The sequence below is a fragment of the Struthio camelus genome, chromosome 2 (assembly GCF_040807025.1).
Source record: "Struthio camelus isolate bStrCam1 chromosome 2, bStrCam1.hap1, whole genome shotgun sequence".
In the NCBI taxonomy this organism is placed as follows: domain Eukaryota; kingdom Metazoa; phylum Chordata; class Aves; order Struthioniformes; family Struthionidae; genus Struthio; species Struthio camelus.
In genome coordinates, this window is record NC_090943.1 from 164,507,108 (window position 1) to 164,530,841 (window position 23,734).

Below are 23,734 nucleotides of genomic sequence, written 5' to 3' on the forward strand. Positions count from 1 at the left end.
TTAGGGAAAGCACAACTTTTTGCACTCAGTGGCGTCACCCAGAATTAACGTTTGCCACCGATTTCCATACTGCATTTTTCAGTTCATGGCTTCAGTGCTTGTAATGTCAAGATCTTACAACTGCAAAACATGCAGTTGCGGTGCAGACGCTTACATTCAAAGAAGTGAGGTTTTAAAAGCAGAAAAGATTCAGAACAAGAAGTTCAATACATGTGTTCTAAGCTTTAAACATCTGCTTTATCCTGAAAACATGTGGAACTCAGTTTCACAATAGCAAATAATTAAGCTTCAGGGACTTAAATCACTGCCATTTTCAAGCAGCTTGGTACTGCAGCCTCTATAGATTAGTTCCTTGTTCTACTGGAGTGGAGTTTTCCATTGCATTGGCTAACAGTTTCAAGCAGAGCAACGTAGCCTTAGGAAAGAGTAGAGCACTTCCCATCAAAGTAGGCTTACACTAAAAGGCCTCATTTATACTAGTAACCAGTTTTCCTACAGTTACAAGTATACTACGGTATAAAAACTGGTGGGCATACTCTGCCTAGAACCTGAGGACATACCATGCCTACTGATGTCTGTGTACGAGCTCTCTAAACAGTTGATTACAGGGGTGACAGCCTCTACTAGGGCTGTGATGACTGGGGTGCACAAGAGTCTTTGGGACCCAGCAAGCCTCTCTGTGGCATACCAGTTCTAAAGTGCTGGAAATGCTAGCGCTAACCCAATCCCAAAGTCTAACTTTGTATTTTATTGCTTAAGTGAGGCTTTATTCCCTCTTCCCAGCTCCAGGTGCTAAATACAGATGACTGAATATGCAAGAGGAATATCTTGAACACACTTACCTTTCCAAAAAGATGTGAAATGACCATGTCTGGTAAAGCATTTGTCCAACCTGAAATCTGAACAGCAAGATTAACTAAGTATTTGATATCAAAACAACCCTTGAGCAACTGAAGACCTATTACCTATAATTAAACGAACAGCTGTTTCACCGCAGTCCTTATATGTACAATATACTAGAATGATATTTCCCCCCCCCAAACCAGCTATAACAGTAGTCATTGCTTATGTTTGAGTCGTTCTCATAGGATGTATCTACTGTGGCAGTTAAGTAGGGAACACACTGCTAGTGGTATAGGTATAAATGGATTTTTTCCCTGCAAGAACATGAAATAACCCAGCCAGATGCATGTATTTTAACCTCAGATGTCCAGTCTCCTCCCTAACAGCCCACATGGACAATATTTTGGAGTAAGATAACCAAAATGGGTCTGCTCATACATTTCATTGCAGAAGAGTTACTAAATATACTTCTCGATCAATTAAACGTGTAAGATTATTAAAACAGCGAGTAACAGCCTTGAAACAATTCTGCATCCCTGCTCTGGAAAGTTTCTTCTAGTGTTATAAGGTTTTCATCATAAATACCTCCCTAGACACTTACAATCTGTTTCTTCTATGCGTGGTTTAAAAGAGGACAAACCAATTTTTGGTACTTCTGATTGTTTTTAGCAACTGCCGTTAATTTGGACAGGAGCCTGAATGTTACAAATTATCTTCCATCAGCTTACCCTGAAAGATCTAATCTATTAAAACATGTAAATGACAGGATAATGTAACAATTGTACTCATTAGTACACTGGTTCCAGGGAGCTATTTGAAACCAGTTCTCACCACCTGTTTTATCACATTGTAATCTTACAAATGGAAATGAGTAAAGTTAACAGGGCCTTTTTTGTACGTGAACTTTTGCTTAAAAGTCTAGATAATCTGTTCATAGTTACTGCAGCCAATACCCTTTTGAGTCTTTTTAGCATCTAAGATTCAGCTAGATCATTAAAACCTGGAGTATTTTGTTTTGAACATTTTTCTGTGCTCTCGTTCACATTTTGGATTGTGCTGGTAAACAAAGCCAAAGAAAAGAAAGAATCAAATGTTACTCTAAGCTTGAAGTTCATTTGAAAGAAAGTTATCTCCAAATCTATACTGTGTTCCAGTTTAAACTAGGTTACTGCCCAAAGTTGCCAACTCTTACAAATGGTAGCCGTACCCAGTAGTCTCATTGTACCAGGGATATCCATTTCCTAGAAGTACTTATTTTTATCACTAGCCCTACTGGAGATAGGTTTATAAATGGAATAATAGACTCAAAAGGAATTAGTAATACTTTATATCTGCAGTCATTCCTTAATATACAAACTTGTCCAGCTTCTCGGGTTCAGCAGGCTCACGGTATGTTTGATTTTTCTAACTTAAAAACATTTGCCTTAGTTGCTGCCCAGTCCATCCAGCCTTCAGCGCAAGGGTTTACATTAATGAGAACTAGTCCTTCCACCATGTCCGAGTGGTTTAACTGCAAAAAGAAAAGGTTTGAGTTAAGATTCATCACATATCCTTTGCAAGCTGCCAGTTAGCATAAAATTTAAATTAACAAATCATCTCCTGGGGAGGGAGGCAGCAGGCCTAGTTTTACCTTGCACAAGACAAGCATATGTATGGAAAAAAAAAAAAAAAAAAATCATTAAAGCAATTCAGCTGAGCAGCTGGAGAACATTAAGATCTAACTTCTTCTCCACCCTCAGTTTAAATAGAAAACACCCATTAAAAAAACCTTCTGCAGATTAACTGGGTAGAGCCCAGACCTTAAAATGGAAAGTCTAGGTCTTCTGGATGAGCTATCCCGCAGATAATGGTATTTCACTCAAAAGTCTAACTGCCTACTTAATTGGTCATGGTAGGGAAGGAACTGCCTGTACAAGCTGTGGGGGCTGCAACATGTCAGGTAAGTTAAGTCTCAGACTTTAAGAAAGCTCAAGGAAACTTACAGCAAATCTAGTTAAGATGTAGGCACCAGCTCCTGTTCCCATTCCAATAACGCTCTTCAGCCTACACGACAATACAACGGGAGAGAGAAATGAGTAAGAAAACTGAAAACAAAAATCCCCCTCAGCGCCACTAGCCTTCCCCTTCTGAGCCAATCTTTTAGCAGGCCAGTTCCCCAGCTCAGTGGCTTCATGGGACACTGGTCCTCACACATTGCCATGCAGCAGCAATTTTAGCTTATCTTTCCCTATATACACTGAACAACTCTAACTAGAAGGAAAAGGCTGCTGTGTGCCAGGAAAATGCATAAGAGACTCGTGAAATCTCTACTGTAAATACAAAGCCCCCTGTCCCCAGCCTGCCCTTACCCTCCACGGTGCAGCTATCAAACTCTGTCACCAGTCCCTCTCTTAACGGGAAGAGCTGGCATGGAAACCTCTTGCCCTCTCCAGCCACTGAGCTGATGGGGTTTAAACTTCATAACTAAACAGGGCAGAGACTAATCAAATATTTGCATTAACTGAAATTGGTTTTAAAGCATCAGCTTCAAGGCCTTAAAAAATAAATGGAAGACTAGACAAAACCACTTAGAAAAACAGGTTATACAACACTTTTAGGAAAATATCTGCAGATAGATTTCACTCATTAGCAGTATTAAATCTGGGTTTTGTAAATCCACTCCAGTTAAACTGATTTTCAAGGGATTGAAAATATGTCAACCTTTTTTTTTCTGAGCAAGAAAAGAATTGGTAATATTGTGCCTTACATTAAGCATTTCAAAAAAAAGAGTCTATTTTAAGAAGGTAGTGAGATCAGAGAGGTAAATCAGTCCAAGGTACTGTTAACAGTTTACATGCCGAATAATTTAGGGGTGGGAAACAGTATATCTAAGTTTGGCCTGAACCGGGAGGCTATTCCGAGACTAAAACTCCAGCCAATAACTCCGTCTATTTTCCAGGGCTGCCTCACCTTGAATGGCAGGTTTTCTCTGCTTAGTCTGAAAACTCCTTGGGTGCCTATCTGTAGGCAGTAATGCCTATCAGGAGCACTTATTCTGGGGGAGACAGGAACCTTTCTCACCTATAGCTCCTACTCAAGCTAAGCTTTAAAGTAGGACAGACCTAAACTTGTCATGAACCTGCCACCTTCAACACCAGGGCAGACCGCAGTCAGGCATCTGCTGTTGGGTCCCTCTGCTTCCGGAGGCAGGACTGACCTCTGAGGACACTCAAGACCCAGAAAGCATCTTCAGATGGGACTACTTTTCTGTGCTGACTGAACAAGAAAACGCAGGCTGCTATAGTGGGAAGAACAGATTGCCTGTGCCCTGACCCTGTCAGGACTACACATAGAAAATGCTGAAGGAAGCCCCTAAATTAGACACACGGGATTTCATCCTAAGTTGCTTCCTGTTTAAAAATAAACAGACATCTCAAAGCCAAAAAAAATTAAGCTCTGCTGGAAACAAAGGCAAAAGCTACCCAACCATAAGGGAGGAGCTGAAAAACAAGAGTAACTAACTCTATCAATCAAAATGCCAGATAGTCAGACCAAGGCTGCAAGAACAGCACACACATACCTGCTCTTCCCTGATCTTCTTCACTACGCCATACAGTTTTAAAACAACTAACTCAAGACAAGCATGAGGAAAATAAGAATTCTGCACTCACCCAAACTGTTTCAGGATTCCAGGAATCATTTCAGCCAGTTGATCCATGGAGGGATATACATACCTACAACAAATACGTATTTGTGGAGTTTACTATAATATTTTCAGTAGACTGGCACATTTAGGGACACAGTGCTTACCCCTGCATTTTAATATCAGATGTGCTTCTTGCCAGATCAGTGACAGTATGAACTGGATTCAAATCAGGAGCAAGTAGTAATTAATAATTTAGCAGAAATATGACCGTATTCCATATGGTACTTTATGTGCGTTACAGAATGGCAGATGTCTCTTCTAGCTGGGAGCTAAACAAACTATATTGAACTTCTTATAAGAAAAGTTAGCCCTTCATCACTTATGAACAAGTTTGAACCTCAAAGGAGAGTTCCCAGCCACATGCACCACATTCGTACTTCTGGTCCACCGCAGAAAAAAGTTTAACCACGTTGCAGAATGATAAACTTCAGCAAAGATCTAGATCTAGTAAATAATCTAGATCTAGTAAATAATTTTTGTGCATGTTTTCAGGGACAGACAAGGTCCCACAGCTACAAAATGAGGATAACTTTCCATTAGTATTGATAGAGAAAGCCAAATGAAGCCATAGGGAGGGCTATGAAGCTGCTGAAGTTCTAAAAAACAGCTGTTAATCAATGCTGCTGCTCTTCCGCAGAACAGAAAATTTTGAGGGGAGGAAATTTTGAACAAAATCCCAGTGGAGCAGGATGGGGCGGGGGGAATACCCTGAAATAGTTGGAGAACATCTGTTTAGGAGGTATCTAATGTGAAACAGATTTGGGACTTGGATAAAAGCTGTCCTTGCCTACACCTACGTAAACATCTTAGCCACTAGCCTTACACTCATCATTGGCAAGTATTTTCACAACATTCTAGTTTTGAGCAAAAAACTGGCAGTTTAGACAAGAAATCAACTCTGAGAAGCCAAGCTTTGGAGTCAATTTGTTATGGGGAACCGAAACGGTGGCTAAACAAGAGCGTCAAGAAATGTCAGCTTCACAAGCATCTCTGTTTTTCAATCTTGTGTAGGATTGATTTTCTACTATTTCTGACAATCCTCAAAGAGAAAAAGAGGTACATCTGAGGGAAAAAGGACATCAGAAGTACACTACACCTAAAGATTCTCTGTACAGTTTCCAAAAAACAACGTTCACCTATTTTAAATTTTCTTAGTTTTTGTTGTTGGAAAACTAAACTTTGCCATGACAAAAGCACAGGGAGCAGTGAACTGCGCCAGCCACACTTTTAGCACAAGCGTCTCAGCTGGGGCTCAGAGACCGCACTACTTCTCATGCTGCCATCATGATGCCATTAAGTTGTGGATCTTACTAGCATAGACCATGATAGTTGCCCAGTACAGCTGACATCGCATCAGCCCTCATATCCTGAGCAGGTGTTAAGACATTTAAAAACTTTTAATTCGAACAAATACAAGGGGGAGTGACTGAAATAGCTTTGTCTGACACACTGGTAGAAAACTGGGCCACGCTTGTTAACACGAGCCGAGAACCTGGCCCATGGTGACCTCTGCAGTGTCAGAGCAGCTTAAAAATTAAGAAGGGAAATAGACTGGCTCATGCAATAAGAGCACATATAAGCTCCTTAATACCTTGTTCTTACAGAACAACTGTTCCTTCCCTTGGCTCATCGGCTGCTTCCTTCCTCAGGGAAGGTGATCCTATCCAAGGGACATCTTACAGCAGACCTGTCTCATTTGACTAAATGAGGCAAGCATTTTGGCCAGGACCATGGTCATGGCACACAAATTTCTAAGATGTAGCATCATACATTATGTATATGCAGGAGCATATATCTATTTATGATATTATATGGAGGAACATCACTTTGTTACGATTAGACAACTTGGACTTCCCAGGTAGCTTATTAAGTTTATTCCTCAACATCTTCCATGCTGCCATTTCATAAAAATCACTGACTTGCAAAAGACACGATGTAGTGGCTAATGCCTGTCTTGCTTATTTTATCAATTTAATTCTGTATTCGCATGCAGAAATAAGTCATTAAAACTAGGTGACGTTTTTTAAATCAACAGATGTAGGCACCTGTCAAGGAATTGCTTTTCAAGCAGTCTAGCTAGAGATTAAAAATGAAATTATAGCCCCAAAGTCTACTGTGAACTGCCAAAACACAACAGGGCTCCAGTAACTAAGAAATGCAGAGTCTCAGGATTTAAGTTCAGAAGCCAACTTGTGTTTTCTTGCAAGTGCTTTTTAATTAAACTGCAGATCAAGACTCTTCTCCCAACCACAGAAACAGGAGAGCTGTGAAAGCAGAGGCCGTTTCCCTGACAACTCACCCAGCTGGGAAGGATGCTGCTCCGTCCTGCTGACCAGGCGCATCCACATGGCAAACTGCAAAGTGCTGGGTGATCTCCTGCATATCCTCGAAGTTGAAGAGAGGATTGAAGCAAGTTTTATCTTGAAAAGGAAAAGAAAAAAAAAAGGAACAGTTAAGGTGAGAGGAAATTATTTGTTCAGTCATAAGTTGGCAGCAATAATAAAATCATTCATGTCCATAATGTTACTTCTGCTGAAACCTGGCCTGCAGGTTCAATAAGTCGTCAGTTCAACCAGTTGAGCTATGTTACAGCCTGGAAAAAGTGACTATGCTTTATTTTTAAGGGCGTAAGACCAGTAAAATCCTGATACAAAGCAATCAGTGACAATGGACTTTATTCTTTGAAGCAGAAACCTGAACAGCTATATCCTCACGGCCGGCTAACATTTAGTTATTAATTACTCTCGCACTTCCCGGAACTATTTACATGCTACACCAAAGTCTCAAGGAATTCTTCTTTGTGCAAAGTTAAAACAGTAATGAAGTCCCATCAGGAGTACTCACCCCAGGTTTTGGCTTGGGTAAAATTTTCTATTGACTCATCTAGTCATTTTTCTTTGGATTATGTCAAAACAGATGGAGGAAAAAGTATTCAGCTCTGAGATGGATACTTGTCCTTTTGCCCAAATATTACGAAAGGACTATTACATTAGCAGCTGCCTCAGGCAGCTCAAGACAAAGATGTCAAACTGTGATACTTAAGACTTGAGGCCCAAAATTTTGAGATGGTTAGATTTCTGATGTTTAAGGAATATTACCTTGGGGAGAAGGTTAGCATATTTTCTTCCTAGAGTGGATTCTGTAGCACTTTGAGAGGCCTAAAAAACTGTTCAAGATTCAATAGCCTCATGCTATACAACGCACAAGAAAATCGTTAGGGAATATAAAACATTTTTAGCCAAAACCCAGCACTAAGAACGTGCAAGTTAGAGATGAAGCTTCTTCCCATTTTAAAGAGGAAAAACTTGTATTCACGATAAAGACAAGCTTTGTATCTCTAGAAAGAAAAAAGTCTTAATCAAAGATTAGGCCTGGATTAAACCCTGCTCTAATCCACTGATAATCCAAAATAAAGTAAAGCAGTTCCACTAAAAATGGGCAAGAAAACAGATTCTATCTTATAAATAATATTTTTTCTCCCCAATAACCAGACTTCAGAGATCTGCAACTGTTTTTAAATATAAGTGTTAATAATTTAGGAACAGTAAGTTGTGTGAAGCAAACAGTACCGGTGAAACAGACAAATCAGAGTAGATCTGGATATTAGGTCTTTACTTTCTTGGATAACACAGATAATTGCTTATCAACATTTTTCTTAATAGTGGCTGAGGAGACAATGCCAGCATTCATTTAGTCATTCGGATCTGCATGAGACTGACACCTGGCAGCACAAGGTCAGTTATCAGAGAACTACAAGTCAAGCACCAACAGCATGTTCAGTTCTGCGGGAAACAGCCTCAACCACTTCCTACAGGTTTTTTGACAGTATTTTTAAAAGGTCACTAAAGACTACCAGGGATCCCTTTGCATTTGTAAGTTGTAGCAACTCTAATTAGTTGCTTTGGAGGGATAAAAAAAAATCTGAGAATTCAACCTCCTCCAAAAGGAGGATCAGGTTAGGCACATTTCCATAGAAAGAACAGTACTATCTGATAGGTTGCAGTGCGCATACACGAGCAACCATCTGGGAAAGGCTTTTTAACTGCAGTTGTTTCCATACCTTTGATTACAGCAGTAGTACCTGGTTATAAATACCCGAATAAAATGAAAATCAATACAGACCTAGATAAAGGTCTACTTACGATTCAGCCCAATATCATGGTATGTGAGGATAGCAGGTCTGTTCCCTTTGGGAGTCCCACACATAGTGACATGGACGGAGCCATGCACGGTTTCCACATCTTGCTCCTGAGAAAATAAGAGGAACCTGCTGTCAGCTTCTGGCACAAGTGCTCAGCTCAGCACCCACTGCAGCAGACCTTTTATCTTTCCTGTTGCTAACAGTGAGTATTGGAGCACAGTTCAAAGGAGAAAAAAATAAATTCGGAAAACATCTGGCTGCTGCAGCAGTTTGGATAGGCTTTCTGCTGGGTAGTGCAGTGCTGGGGTGTTTCAAGATGTACCGGAGGGTCTGAGCAAGTGAAATTGGAGGATCACAAAGAGCTCAGCTCAGGGCATTGCTCACTCCTGTCCCCTCCCAGCTGTCCCCATGGTGCCACCCTCCCAGCTGCTGTCAGCCCAGCATCTTCTTGCAGCCCCAGGGACCTCTGCAATCCCTCTCTGAACGTGCCTCCTTCCCTGCCACGGTGTGGGTGCTCTTTACCCCTTCCTCTATACCCTCCCCACCCTGATGTCCAATGCTTTTTTATTTCTCCACAATGCCAACATCAAACTGCCCTGGGAAGCATTTTACATACGGCTGTCATCTACTCCAATCCACTGACAACTACAAAAGCATTTAAGCTGCGATCTCTAACCGGATGCAGAAGAAATAGTTTTAAACCTTGGTAAAAGTCAGAGAGTAAGAGCGAGCAGCTCTGTGCATTAATTCCTAAAACAGGGACAGCTGACAACTATGACATGTGGCATCTGCCAAGGTACTAGTTGCTTGTCAAAAAGAAAAGGCTTCAGTTTTTCAGTAAAAAGCCTTTAACTCAGCAAATAACTACTACTCCCCTAAAGAAACCACTATTAACTAGCCTATATTCATCAAAAAGAGTTATCGCACTGCGGGGTCTTGTGATTATTGAAGCCTTCCCTGATGGATAAAAGACAGCTGCATCACGTTGGCTTTTGACTGCTACTCTGCATAGGCAAGTGCAAAGGAGTAGTATGATCACAACATTGTTGCGATGACCGAGAGAAACAACATAAAAACCCTACAGCTATCACTTGACGTAACTGGAGTTTGTGCTATTTAATGAACGTAAAAGTAAGAACACCTGCACTGCTCAATCAAGACCCCCAACCAGTCTTATCTGTTAGATGTTTGAGCAAGTCAAACATGAATTCAGGTCGTACTAACATCCAGGACATACGGAACAGTTCTCATTTCTTTTGCATTTGTAACTTAAGGTGGGTATAAGCAACCTGCTGGATTGCCACAGCTGTAAAGGGAACGACAACGCAACAGCTGTTTGACACTTATCTACCTTACTGTTACATTCACGCAGGGTCAACACAAAAGTCAGAGTATAGAGTTAAGCACCAATCTTGGCGCTTCATGAGAATATTTAATTTCCATGCATGTCATTAAGTACAGCACACTGTCTGCCGTTGCCAGGCTTTCCTGACTCACTTCATGCAGTAATACCCAGAGGCAAAGTCTAGGTTAACTCCAAATCTCTTACACATTATTCTGCAGAAACTGTGAGCATACAACTGAATACCTTTACAGAGAAAAGCCAGAAGGCCTTGTGAGCTCTGAAGTAAAGTATTAACTCGATCCATCTCTCAGCTCAGTGATTTGATACTTAAAGTACACCACTCATTTTTGAAAATATGGATGTTAGGCAACACCATTCCACAATGCACCTATTTTCCCTGCAGCCACACATTTACATCTATTTTAAGGTACGATCACACCCAAGAATCAAGATTCTCCTACCCACCCCAACACCAGGCATGTTTGAGTAGCGTTATCTGAACTCTACTATGCCGAAACAGTAATATTTAGTTCTTAAATCTCTTCAGAGATTCAGTCCTCTGCATACTTACTGCATTGCTTAACAGGTAAGCTGTATCTTCCATATCCAACACCATCTTTAGGCAAAACAGTGTGATAAATCCAGCAAGTCAGCCAGAGGAGCAAGTAGCAGGTTTTCTGCTTTGCCCAAGTAGAAGACTGGGTTATATAGACAAGCTGCTGTTCCGCGTAGGCTTATGACTCCCATAATGCCTAGCTCAAAAAATCAGACCAGACTAATTCAGGACGTCATTCTTAAATAGGATTTGAGTCAGGTTTGACCAGGAGAAGTGCTTATTTAACAGAGCTCAGACATCAGAGATGAACTAAGTCTCTGCCACACAATGTAGGAAGTGCCAGCTTTCAAACCTGGGAATTAGTTATTGGCACAGGTTTTCCTGTTCCTGTGCCCATCACGTTTTGGTAAGTTTAGCTTAATTTCAAGTCTTGCTATCACAAATGCTAGAACATCCAAAAACGATTCTAAATAAAATCAGAAGCAAGTTCATTTCTAAAAGCCGGGAGTAAAGATTCCAATAAGAACAGAGAAGACTTTGACAAATTAGTTTGAGTTCTACACAACAACACCACCACTTCGCTTGAACTCTACTTTAGCAGATTCCACAGTAAATAAAATCAGCTTTTAGCCTAAAGTCTTCCTGCCTCAGTCATACTGATGTTACTATAGGTTTAATTTCTGGCAGGCAATGAGCTATTATAGGAATATTAGTTACAAAATACACTGAAAGAGATTTACAATAGTTCCAAAATAACTAATGTTCTTTACATCATATGTTCATTCTGTATTTACACAATTTTCCATACAAGGCATAAGAGCAGCATCAATAGGTTGGCAAACCTCAACAGCAATAATGAAAGCAATTTGTATCGAATAACATTTCTCTTGGTAAGTGTTGACTATAGAAATGATTTCCTCTTTACTTCAAGACTGATAAGCCTCTTGTATCATCACACTTCTGCTGCTGTGGATGACAGAACTTTTCTGTAACAGCCCTAAGGAAACTAGAATACTTTTTCTTAAAAGAAATCACCTTTCAAGATTGAAAGGTGAATTCCTTCATGCATAAAAAAATGAAATATGTTCAGATAAGACCAAGCCACACACTTGAACCTATGCAGCCCATTGACCTCCAGAGCTAATTTTTCTGGAACTAGAAGCCTGAGTCTAGTTCATACTCAGTATCAACTAAAAAAGGAGTGTCTCTGAACTAATAACTGGTATAAATAACAGTCCGTTTAACAGTTGGTTTAATTTTTCATCATTTTCACAATGAGACTCACGTAATTCAAGTGGGTTAGGCTATTTTCCATTAGCGTAAATGCTTAACTACAAATACAGAGAAGGTTCTTCTAAAAAAACTACCAATTCAAGCCAGTTTCTTTAGTGATGTCAAACCAACTGCTTCACGTCTCTATTGATCCTATCAAAGATCAAGAGATTTGGCTACGTGATGTGCGGACGACTGTTTTCAAAATGTAGAGCACCGAAAACAGATGGCAGCACATACCAATCAACATCAACGTTACAGTAAGAGGCTCTTCACCAACTGATTTGTATTAAAACACTATCTTAGAAAAAAGTCCAAGATACACTAATCCGATAGAAGGATAAAGGCAAACTCGCCATCTGTTCAGGTCTCTCACTGAGAGGTACAATCTTTTCTTAGTGGCCTAAAAACACACATAAAACTGCTTTTGATACACGCAGTTTGAGAGAGGCTATCTTAGTCAGAAAGGAGCTGATCCCTTTTAAAGTAGTTTGTTTTTTGGTCAAGTGAAATTTTTTATCGTTTTATCATGAGATTAGAAGGGTGAGGCAATCTGTAAATAATACCGCAGGAGAGCTCATTTATTCTCTCCCCTCTACCATCTCTAAGGAAAATATGACTTGTGGGATATCTTTATGAACAGTTTGTTATTTGTTTTCTTGAATACAGGCTATGCAACCAAAACATTTTAGACATTTTATATACATATATATGTATTACTCATTTTGCTAAATACTCCATATTTTATATTTAACTCAAAACTCTGCATTCCATCAAGCTTATTTTAAAGCTTTCAAGTAGATTTAATCCTCGAAGCCCATCTCATGTTTTTATTTTAATTTATAATATTATGCCTGTTATATTCCCTTCTCTTGCACAGAACTGAGGGAAAAGCAGAGCTCTTTTTTAAAAAATTGCTAGGAGACAGTGTATTTAAAGTTCATATAACTTTGAATACTTTGGCTAAACTCAAACCAGCAATTTAATTTACTAACTACCCACTTATGCTGTTTTTCATTTCTTTTTTCTCAATATCTTGAAGATCAAATACATTTGAGCTTTCAATATAACACTACAATGGTGGGTACCAAATACTGCTTACCCTTAAGTCATTTAACATTATCTCCCCTAGCTTTTTCTACCATAAAATGGTTCATTCAATTCATCTTAGATTTTACTGTGGGAACGAGCAGTGAAGACACAGCCAAGCCCCTGATGCCAGCAGGAAACCCACCTGCCCAGTCACACCTTGAGGAAAGGCTGAGTTGTCTCCCCTTGCAAAGTGGCTCACTCTTGCCCCCCTTGAAGGCAGGAGGAGCAGCAAGGCATAGGCAGAGGTGGCACTGGCAGGCTGGTGGCTGCAGATGGCCAATCACCCCGTGTTGCAGGAGATCAACTCAACTCTGCCACCTACAGCTGCCACATGGCTTGAAAAGCTTTGCCTTGCTACGGAGAAAGTGGTCTCATGCTCTGCTCACTTCTGAAATACAAAGTTAAGGACAAATATACACATTCACTCCAATATTACCTAGTTAGAGAACTGACAAATATATTAAACTGCAAATACTAAAGTGTTTCCATCCAGCCAGTATCAAGTAAGACAGGGCATGCCATCCTGCAGTGGTTTATCATTAAGTGAGCTAAGGCAGGTATGTTTAGGCAGGAATATTCCCCTTATTGGGAGGCAGGGTAACTTCATACCTGAATATTCACTTAAATATTTTCGGGAAGGTGCCACAGATCCAGAGCTACAGCACTAATAGGAGGAAGCTGAGAGCTGTCAGTTCTTCCACTCATCATTTGTTTTGACCACCCTCTAATAACTCCCTGAAAGTTTTCCCATAGAGAATAGTCATAACTGTGTCTTGCAGTGTGAACTTCCAGGAGGAGGAGAACATGCTATCCAGTGGATGATTTAAAACAAAAACTGGGAAAAAAGTGTACTATTTCACTCTAGTCTATCTAAAATAGCGTGTGAAATAAGAGTATTTCTTCCACAAACTGAATAGGTCATTCAGATAGATAAGATAAAGGTCATTCTTGGAACTGAAGCACCTCAGAGGCAGTCCTTAATCTTCATCAGTGGCACAAACAAAGCTATTAACTCAGTGCTGCCTAACTTGTCTCCAGAAAGGACCAAGGAAGTTGCAAGTGATATAGTGGACATCCACATCCATACAGAGACACTAAAACAGCTCCATCCTCCCAAACGCCGAGCACCTACTTTCCCAGCCAGGTTCTTCCCCCTCTCAAGTGGGTGGCACATGGGTCAGACTGCTTATTAAATGCACACATGAGCTTCACCTACAAGGACCTTCAGAGCCACGTGTGAACTTCCACAACAACAGAGGCTCTCACAACAGCTTCAAGTCATATTCTTTATCAATCAACTGCAGAAGAACTTAAAGACGCATAGGGAGGTTATGTGTGGTTTTAAGCACCAAAGATGAGCCTATCTCCTTTCCAGTGGTAGTTCTTAACTTAACAGGTTGAGACTATTTTTCCACATTTTTCCATCTTGAACTAGAACTACTAAAGATTAGATTCTAAGAAGGAAGATCATTTAAAGAAAAGAGCTGGTAAAATAAGGCTAAATGACAAGAACCACTGCTCTGGATTAGAGACAGTTAATCCAAAACATTGCTGTCTGAAATAACAGTCCCCTCTATTTTCCAACAAAAAGCACGCTTAATTTATACTATTTTATCAACAACTTGCACAGCACTGAATCAAAAATGCATCAAGGCTCAAAGTTCAACTTTTCACAATTTACAAAAAGGCTATTTTCTTCAAGTACATCCATCTGCAGATACAAGAGCTAAGAAAAATGTAATAGCTTCCCGTATTCCTGCAAACTTTACCTCCCCCTTTATACTCCCTCTTTTCCCTAACGCATATATCCTATCCTCAGTGAAGGGATTTGACTATGCACTTTTTGTTGAGGCAGGTGTAAGCTAGCTGCTCTCTCTCCAAATTCAGTTCAGCCTGGCTCAGAGCGCAGTGTGTTGCCTGAGTTGCATCTTAAGAACCAGAAAAAACAAACTTCTCAGCCAAAAGCGCAACAGAGAAAATGTAAAAAGGGAGCTAAAAGACTTATGAAGCCAGCTCTCCAAAACATGACAAATGGGGAAAGTGGGACACACCATCATTTGACCCAGCTATAGATTTTATGAACTAATGTTCTGGCTGGGAATAAACATACGGAAGCTACTACCGTGGACAAAACTGATTGCTTAGCGTCTCCGCCGCTCCACAGGCTTCAGCGATCGTTGGGAAATTTAATGGGATACATTAAGTGGGACATTTCCTCAGAGGAAATGCACGCCCACCACTAATGAAAGAAAATTAATTGGGGAAAGTGCGCATATGTGTGCACACGGGATGGGGGAAGGAGAGGGATATTTTGCTTTCACTAACACGGCTGAAGAATCTCTTTCGGCAAGAATAGAGCTGCCTGCAATCCATTCACCTCTTTTCGTTGAAACTTTCTCAGCTTCAATTTGAAAAGGCCTCCTGCAGTCCTCTTCACATCGTTATGCAAGAACCCCGTTCAGAGTCCTGTCCCACAATAACAGTATTTCTGACAAGTAGTCAGTCATTTCTAATCACTTTTTTTTTTTAATATCAATTCAGTTTCTCTTTTACCCAAAGGAAAAAAAGAGGAGCTTTACTTGCCTGAACATCAAAGTCGGGAAGGAGGCGAGTGATAGCCTGTGAAGAGATTTGAAGACATTAATGCAGGTAACTTTTGCAGCTACAGAAATCTGCTTTTACATAAGCATTCGGACTTGTGTGCTCTAAGCCACAAACTTTGCAGCCACAAACTCTGTCCCATCCACTTCATTTAAGGAATAGCTCTTGCCAAATATAAAAATTCACCCTAGAGCTTTTACCCATTCATCTTCATAGCAAATGTCAAAACAGTAAAATACTGGCTTACAGACCGACAAAATAAGGCACAAAACCCAGTACACCTTAAGTTATTGCTAAAGTCCCTGGACAAGTCGGAACAGTAAAGCACTGAACTTTTTTCCATTGCTCACTCCAGCCACAAGACAGCCAACAGCCCACTTCAGTCCTTCCCAGGATGGAAGGTCTCTTTGTCAGAGCATGCACTGGGCACTTGAAACTCACTCACGCAGCTGTTACTGGAGTTCGGTTATACAATGTGGAAGGTAGGAAGGATTTTATCTTGGGCAAAAACAGGCTTTGTTACCTTTGGGAAGCTGGCCAGAGACAGAGAGGTCCATTCCAGCCTGTGACTGGCCATCACTGTTATTGACAGCCTCCTACGACTGTCTGGTATCTCCATCAGGAAAGGAATCCACATCTCTTGACAGTCTGAGATACTTTACAACCTCAAAGGGAGAAACGCCTTAAAGGCACCTCCAGCTATTAAGAGACACGGAACATGTTAACCTCATATTTCCATTAGGGTGGGCAAATACAGACAGAAGAGCAAAGCCGACACTTGTTAGGCTGCAAAGTACAGCCAGGGAGCCAAAGCCTGAGAAAGAGTTATAGAGATAAAAATAAAGTCGAGGATCTTGGCAAAGAGGTCTGCTTCTGAGGTAGCCCCAGAAGCCCAGGTAAATTAAGGGCAGAAGACATCAGAAGCAGTACAACTGCTATCTTGGGCAATACTGTCTCGTATGAACTTCCTAGCACCGCAGTCCAACTTGCAATTATGAGCCATGATCTTCAGATAAGTAGGCAGTGACTTATATATCGAAACAGAAAATCTAAAGAGGTGACTGAGCTTGTGGAAGTTGGTTTGCACAGTCTTAGCACAAGATGAGAATTCCCTCTGTACAGGCTGCATTTTTAACCTGGATCAATTTGCTAGGTTTTAATCTTAGTATATTGTCGGTCTGTAGATGTGTGAATTTTTTTTTTTTTTTTTTAAATTATGGTGTTCCAGTGTGGTCTAAAATTGAAAGGAATATAAGTGGATATGGCATCTATCTAGACATCCTATGACTATAAGTTTGCACCACTGTTTGGAAGCAAAGGCTCACGAATACTAGAAAACTTGTGCACAATAAGCCAAGACATGACTTCAGGTTGCATTGCCCACTCAACGCCAACCCCTTGCATTAGTTTTGCTATGTCCTGAGTGTCTTTCAGGGCAATCACTTTCTCACTTTCTCAAAATACATTAAATAGGCTCATTTACTCCATGTTAAGAATGATCACACAGGAAATTAATGTAGCGTAACTGTGTGCTAGTTTCTGTGTAGAGACAAAACTTAAGATATCATCATGAATAAAACCATATAGAGTTGGTTGTCAAGATATAACTTTTCATCTACAAGCTACAGAAAACCAAAGAGTTCCTCAGTATTAAGACATTTCTTTGAAGAACTTTGAAGCAAAGACATTTCGGTAACTATGACATTCCTGCTTAATATCTGCCTCTCTCTGCTACTACTGAACAATACTGGCCTTAAAAAGGGGATCTTAGTTTCTGAAAAGTTTTAGTGCTGCTTTCACTGGTATCCAAACAAGCTCTGCTTTCACGCAATGTCCTTGGCAAAAGAACTGTGTTTAAAGTTTCTCCAGCCATTTCACTGCAGTCTTAAGTGGAAATGATTTTCTGAAGTGTTTATGTAACAGAGGTAGGGGATAAAGAAGAAAGTAGCAGACAGAGCAGTGAATAGTTCTAGTAGAGAAAACCAGAGGGGGAAAAGAAGAAAGATTTATTATTGTCAAGAATTACAATCATTGTGAACAGAAGAAAAATCTTTTTGATTCAAGAGAAAAGCTGACAGGTTCATTTATGTGTTACAGTTAAGTATTTGCCATGGACATACTGAAGCACAGAGCATTATTATCTTAGAATAAGGTCAGACAGCCACTGAGGTCAGACACCATGGGCAGAGAATTGCTGAAAAATAGTGGAGAAAAAAACAAAAAAGAAAAAAACACCGCAAAAAATAAAGAAACAGCACAGTTTAAAAAGGCTGAAGATATGCTGCAGCCCACGAGGTATGCCTATGGCTTGTGTACATACGGCTGGCCACAAACCTGAGAACAGTTTGGCTGCAGCAACACAGAGCTCAGTGCAGCCTGAGGAGACGGGATGGGGCACAGTCAGACCTCAGCACAGAGATGTGCCCAGAGAAGTAAAGTCTCTCTCCATAGCTGTGCCTCCTTTAAAGGTACTGATAGAGCAAAGTTTGTATCCCTACATTTATTAGCCTACAGATATAGATGGATCTACATGGGAGAGCCCAACTGGTGCCATCCAAAATAGCTAGAGACACCCAGAACTGACATTATTTAAAAAAGGAAAAAAGTCACAACCAGGTGAGCACTCAGAGAAAAGCAACACCAAAGACAAAGAGAGCAATAATTAAGGCTCAGTTTTGCCTTATTTTCAAATAGAAGAAATTGCCCTCCTGATATCTCCATTTTCTCACACATGATTTGCTAGAATTAATCTAAGAATCAGTGCAGTTCCAACAATAACACTGAAATACAACAGCTGAGCTCTAAAAAGCTTTTAAAACTTACCTCCTCCTTCTCTACAAGAGGTTTCACCTCTGCAAGGTGAGCATCCTGGAACTCTGCTGACATGGTCAGAAGCTGGTATCTGTAAATATGAAAAAAGACTTGTTCTCAACTTGCATCAAAGATTAAATATAGGAACAAATGAAGAACCCTCCCAATGATCTGCTGTCTTGGATTATAGTTTAGAAGATCTTTACAAGAAGGTTATGAATCTCTTGGAGGAATCTCTTCATTTATGTGGAGCCCTGTAGTTGGATGCAAGACACCCAGTTTATTTTGCCCATAGAAATCTTTCGGCTTAATCGTGCCTAAGTCCCAGCACAGTTGCACCATGCTGAGTGCGCAGACCCCCAGATCTAGCCTCAACCTCCAATTTGGACAGATAATACTTATTTAATCTTAAAATGAAACTGTTTAAACTCAGCCTACATTATGAAGCCTACATTTATGAAGGCCTACATTAACTTAAGCCCTTCGGCAATTTTCTGCCAAAGCACAGAAATTCTTACTAGATGCCCAACTCTAGTTTGTTGCCAAGTTGAATTGAGCAGCAGACCCTTCTGCAGATACAGTGTGCTTTCTGCATGTTGAGCAGGACTTCTTTCAGTTCGGTGAACGGTTCACTCACAGCAGAGGATAAGGCACAGGAGGCAGAGGGCTGCTCCCTGTGAGGTTCTGCAGAAAGCTCTGGAAACAACTACTAAACCTGATTCAACAGCAAGGTGAGGAACACAAGTCAAAGCATGATGAATACATCCTCCTGCTGGAGAAATGCTTGTAATGTTTTCATGCATTTTGGGTAAAACTGGAATTTATTGACTACACAATGATAAAATACATTAGTTATTTCTTGAGAAAATTTTAGAATTGTCTCAACTAAAGCACATAAGTGGACTCACAATGCAAAATAAAAGTCTGTAACATGTTTAAGACTTACTAAATGCAATCGCAAACAAATATTTTAATCATTAGCAGTTTTCCTGAAGCAGGAGAATGATAAGCATAAAATTACAGAACAAGATGAAAATCAGTTCTTTAAAACATGGTTTCCTGCCTCCTAATTTAAATTCATACACCCGGCCTACCACCAGTGATCTCACGCTCAAGAAGGGCTGTAAAGCCCAAAGTGGCAGTCAGTGGCAACAGCATCATTTGAACTCAGCCTCATAGGTTAACTTGATGCACTTTTCCCCAGCCAAATGTGTTCAGCTGAGAAAGTTTGCGAGATAGCTGGATGCTGCAGAAAGCTATGAAGTGGTAGACACTGATTAAGAGAGCTAATGCTGAATGAACATCCGATACAGCAGCGATGCATGTGCAAGCAGTTTCAGAGCTGAGAAAACCTTATTGCAAGGCATGCAACTGGCTGGATGTTTTCTGGCAAAGATTCACGCTAGGAATTTTAAGCTTAGAGAAATGCTTCATGAATATTTAACTCCACCACTTGAGGTGGGAGGTAGTAATAAAACTGTCCCCTTTCCAAATAATATGTAATCCAGATTTACAACAGGGTACCAGAGCTATTTAAATAGTCAGAAAAGTCAAGACATAGTGAATTCCCCAGCAGTCATTCCGATTCACCCTTTTACTTCAAGTTTTCCAGAAAGTTTAGCCTGTTAAAGATCTTACTGGTAAAGAACAAGCTAAAACAAGCTTGCCAAAGCTGACAGGGGCATTTCAGAAACAGCGTTACATACTCTCACAATTACGGCCATCTCTAATCTGCCATTCTACACAGTGAGCTATTGTGTATGGCCGAAAGGGAAAATGAATGCTGCAGCAGTATTTTGAGGCTGAAAATATTTGCATGCAGATGCAGCTAACTCAACAGGCTCTTTTTGCACAGCAGCAAGTTCTGTTAAAACAGAACTATCACCTTAATGTTCCCCTGAATTATGCAACGTGGGCTAGAAGTACACAAGATTTTTCCAGGTTTTGTCTATACAGGAGGAAAGTAAGAAGCCAGACTCCCCGCGGTTTTCCAGTAAGAAGTGGCTGGGGGAACAATGCTAGTGTTTGTGGGATAAAGTTGTTTACATGGGATAGTTTCAGATTTTCAGGGAGTCAGATCATTGACTACAAACGACAAAAAAAAGCAGTGCCAAAAAGAACAGTATCAATGCCTTTTATAGCCTTAAAAGACAATACTGTTTTCATAATAGTTCAAAGTTGTCGCTCGATGTTTCCGAAAGCACCAACACTAGGAAGTGCTGACAAGCAGATTACACTACTTCCACAAAGGTCTACTGAACAAAAGCTTAATATGTAACAAGTTCTCACTTCTGGAATCACACCAGATCTTCCAACCACGTTATGTTTTCAGATGAGGCATTTCCAAGTTCTAGGTTTTCCTTCCCTCCGTCGGGAACACCTGAAACATTCCCACCAAGAAACAACTCTGATCACCCGGCACAACAACATGCTGTTTGTTCACCAGAACTGGCGAGCAAAGCCCTGGTGTCTGTCCTTGCTGTTAAAAAAAAAAAAATCCTCTTCTCTGAAGAGAAAGTTGCTGGGGAAGAGGTTGTGTATCATCTGTGCTCAACATAAATTTTATAATATGTAAATAGGTGCTTGTGCACTCCCCTCTTACGTGGCATGACAGCTTGAAGCTGATGCAACTGCAGAACTTTCCTAAATAGATAACCACGCAAGCATTCCTTTATACGCATCTCAAAGCGCCTGCCTCGCAGAAGGGTTCGAAATTCAAAATTCATTTATATTCAGAAGCATTTGTGTCAAGTTGCCAACTCTGAGAAAAACATGTTTTTCCTCCTCCTCCTTTACTCCACTTTGCCAATGCAGCATGTTCAGAGGTCCCAGGTTCTCCCCTCTGAGACCAGTTGCCTCCTCCAAGTGGGCTCCCACCAATCTGTGCCCAGTTATGAGCCAAACTGGCTGGAATCACAGCTCAAAGGATTACGTTTCAAAACAATCATGCCTCTGGCTGAGACGAATTAAAGGTTTAAGGCACCTTTGCTGCTGGCAAAGCCCTCTAAAAGTGATCACACATCTGTGTTTTGCCAAGCAGTAGGAAAAGCAGCAAGTCAGCTTATAGAGAGCAGAGGGGCACGGGTAGGGTGAAGTAGTCTGTGCAAGGCTGATCACCAGTGTCATTCAAAAAAGCTTTTCTGAACCAAGTCCAGCCCAAAACCACTGCTCCCAAGCCAAAGATTCATAAACAAGGCCAGTGCTCAGGAGTCATTTCACTGGCCTTGATTATTTGACTGTTAACAATTCAGAATATATTCCAGGGTATTCCCTATAGGAATATAAGGTAAATGAAGGGGTGGCACTTTGTGGCTTTATTATTCTGCAGCAGATCAAAACACTGTTAAAACAAGCAGGGTTAGGTGAGGAGGGTGAGAGCTAAAACACCTCCAGGGCTTGGCTGAAGTTGATTAGCAACAAACCCCATAGCTCACAGGTCTGAACCTGGTGTATGTCACTGGAGAGCGAGTAACCGCGCAGCTCAGATCTGACAGCAAAGCAAAGCAAGCTACTGCATTGCTCAAGCATCACTTTCAGCCGCACCGATGGCCAGTTAGGCCCCTCCTAATAACAGGAAGCGCTGTAAACTAGCGTCCATCCAAACTGGCTCAAAAAAATTTTGGCCACCGCAAATTAGAAAGGAGCTTGAAAAAACCCATCTCATCTAAAAAGAAAGGAATGAAGTTCAATAAAAGGTACCAACGTATGGTTGTCCCAAGGCATAGCTATCCTCCACAATGCATACGCTCGTTACGTGCGGCTTACATTTCAGACATAATAAACATGACACATTTAGTCTTCCTATTTGTGATTCATTTGAAAGTTATTCATTCTGCAGTTCATGCATAAGTATCTGCCTACACTGTTCCCTGTTTAGGCTACTCTTTGTTACAAGCATTGTCACGAGATCCTTTGTGTACTGTGTGAGTTACCGATTCTCTGTGACATAGTTCCACACAATAAATCAAGACAGACGTTTTAATACGAGTTATTCTTCTGCAGTTCCTTAAAAAACAGCTCCCTTTTGACAGTTAAGTAGGGCCCGAATAAATAGTTTGAACAGCAAGTGTCAAGAGTTGAAGGCGCTGAATTACTTGGGACTTGTTCTCCTTAAGTGAGGAACCAAAGCATATTTCTAAACTACAAGAAAAAAAAAAATCTAAGGGAACTGAAACAATTATGCTGCCTGACGGCATTGGATGTTTGGGGCTAGCAGTACTGCGAGCCTCAGAATCACAGCAGAGCAAGTTCTGACCCACAGATGTTCTGCGGGTCGCTGCCACCCGGCCCTGTTAGAGCACAGCACTCCATCTCATTTGTGTTGTTTCTAACCAGTTTGCTTGTATTTCCTTTCAAACCCCTTCGCGAGCTACTCCACAGTCCGCATGCTTTAGTGAGTGCTATAGTTGAAAGAGAGCTCAGGCTGATGCCTGCCTCACCCACCGGTTTTAGTGGCGTAACAACAGTGCTCAAAGCCAAAAAAACAAGGAGGGCTTAAAGTTTTAGCCATTTTTAAGTTTAGATTGTTTATGCAATGTGTAATCAACCTGATTAGCAAACTGAGATGTTTTGGCGAGGAACTTGAGTCGTGTGTTAAACAGTCGAAACAAGCCACAAGGAGATGACTGTACGATCGAGCCGGCAGCTGATCCGTCGCTGGGTTTCAGCTCACGACGCGCAGATGCTTCACTGCAGCATTTCACAGCTACGCTTGCCCTCGGTTTCATCATTTCCTCACAGCTAGAAAGCCGAGATTTCTGGGGTCTTCTCCAGTCCTTCTGTGCTAGCTATTGCATGTGTACAATTGGCACTAAAACGCTAGGTCTTGGGGCGATTGGCCTGTAAATGCACAGAGCTGTTCAGCTGCAATCATTTTGGGTTTGGATACAGGCTTTAAACTGCAAAATCGTCAGACCAGGGACTAGTTACTCCCCACATGCAGAATATATTCTGGCAGCTGTACATCAATAGTAGCATTAAAGCAAACTGAACTGAAAGCAACCCTCTATCTATTCCACAGATGGTAGGAAACGCTTAAGAAAACTGTTGCTACACAGTTTGCATAATATTTTCACTGAGGGATGGTCTGAAGAACGTTCCTGGGAAAGCTTGAGTTCCCCCTGTGTCACAGGAGTGAAAATGTGGCTTACACTTGCCCCTTCCACAGCAGTATAAGTTTTTGGTACATGCCTCGTTTGCAGGAAAACGGGGAGCTTGTAACAGTCTTAGCTGGGTTTCTGCTTTAGCATCGGCCAATGCTGCCTAGACTGCAATATTACAGCTCCAGGAAGAAGAGATTACAAAACCTGATGAAGTTCTGAAATCCAAGTTTTTTTTTTTTTTTTTTTTTTTAACATCTGGCTTCTAAAACTGCTTTCAGTCAAGCTT

At 40.9% G+C, this 23,734-nt stretch overlaps 1 protein-coding gene across 1 annotated transcript in view; it reads right to left on the reverse strand.

Annotated features, from left to right (window-relative positions):
• NDRG1 (N-myc downstream regulated 1) overlaps positions 1-23,734 on the reverse strand; it is a 38,945-nt gene that overhangs the window by 8,491 nt on the left and 6,720 nt on the right. The window contains exons 2-9 of the mRNA XM_068933366.1: positions 18,359-18,437; positions 15,518-15,553; positions 8,671-8,776; positions 6,828-6,948; positions 4,494-4,556; positions 2,826-2,886; positions 2,267-2,353; positions 843-899 (exon numbers count right to left, since the gene is read on the reverse strand). Of these exons, the coding sequence (XP_068789467.1) occupies positions 843-899; positions 2,267-2,353; positions 2,826-2,886; positions 4,494-4,556; positions 6,828-6,948; positions 8,671-8,776; positions 15,518-15,553; positions 18,359-18,421 (594 nt within the window). The 5' untranslated portion in view covers positions 18,422-18,437. The remainder of the gene's footprint in view (positions 1-842; positions 900-2,266; positions 2,354-2,825; positions 2,887-4,493; positions 4,557-6,827; positions 6,949-8,670; positions 8,777-15,517; positions 15,554-18,358; positions 18,438-23,734) is intronic.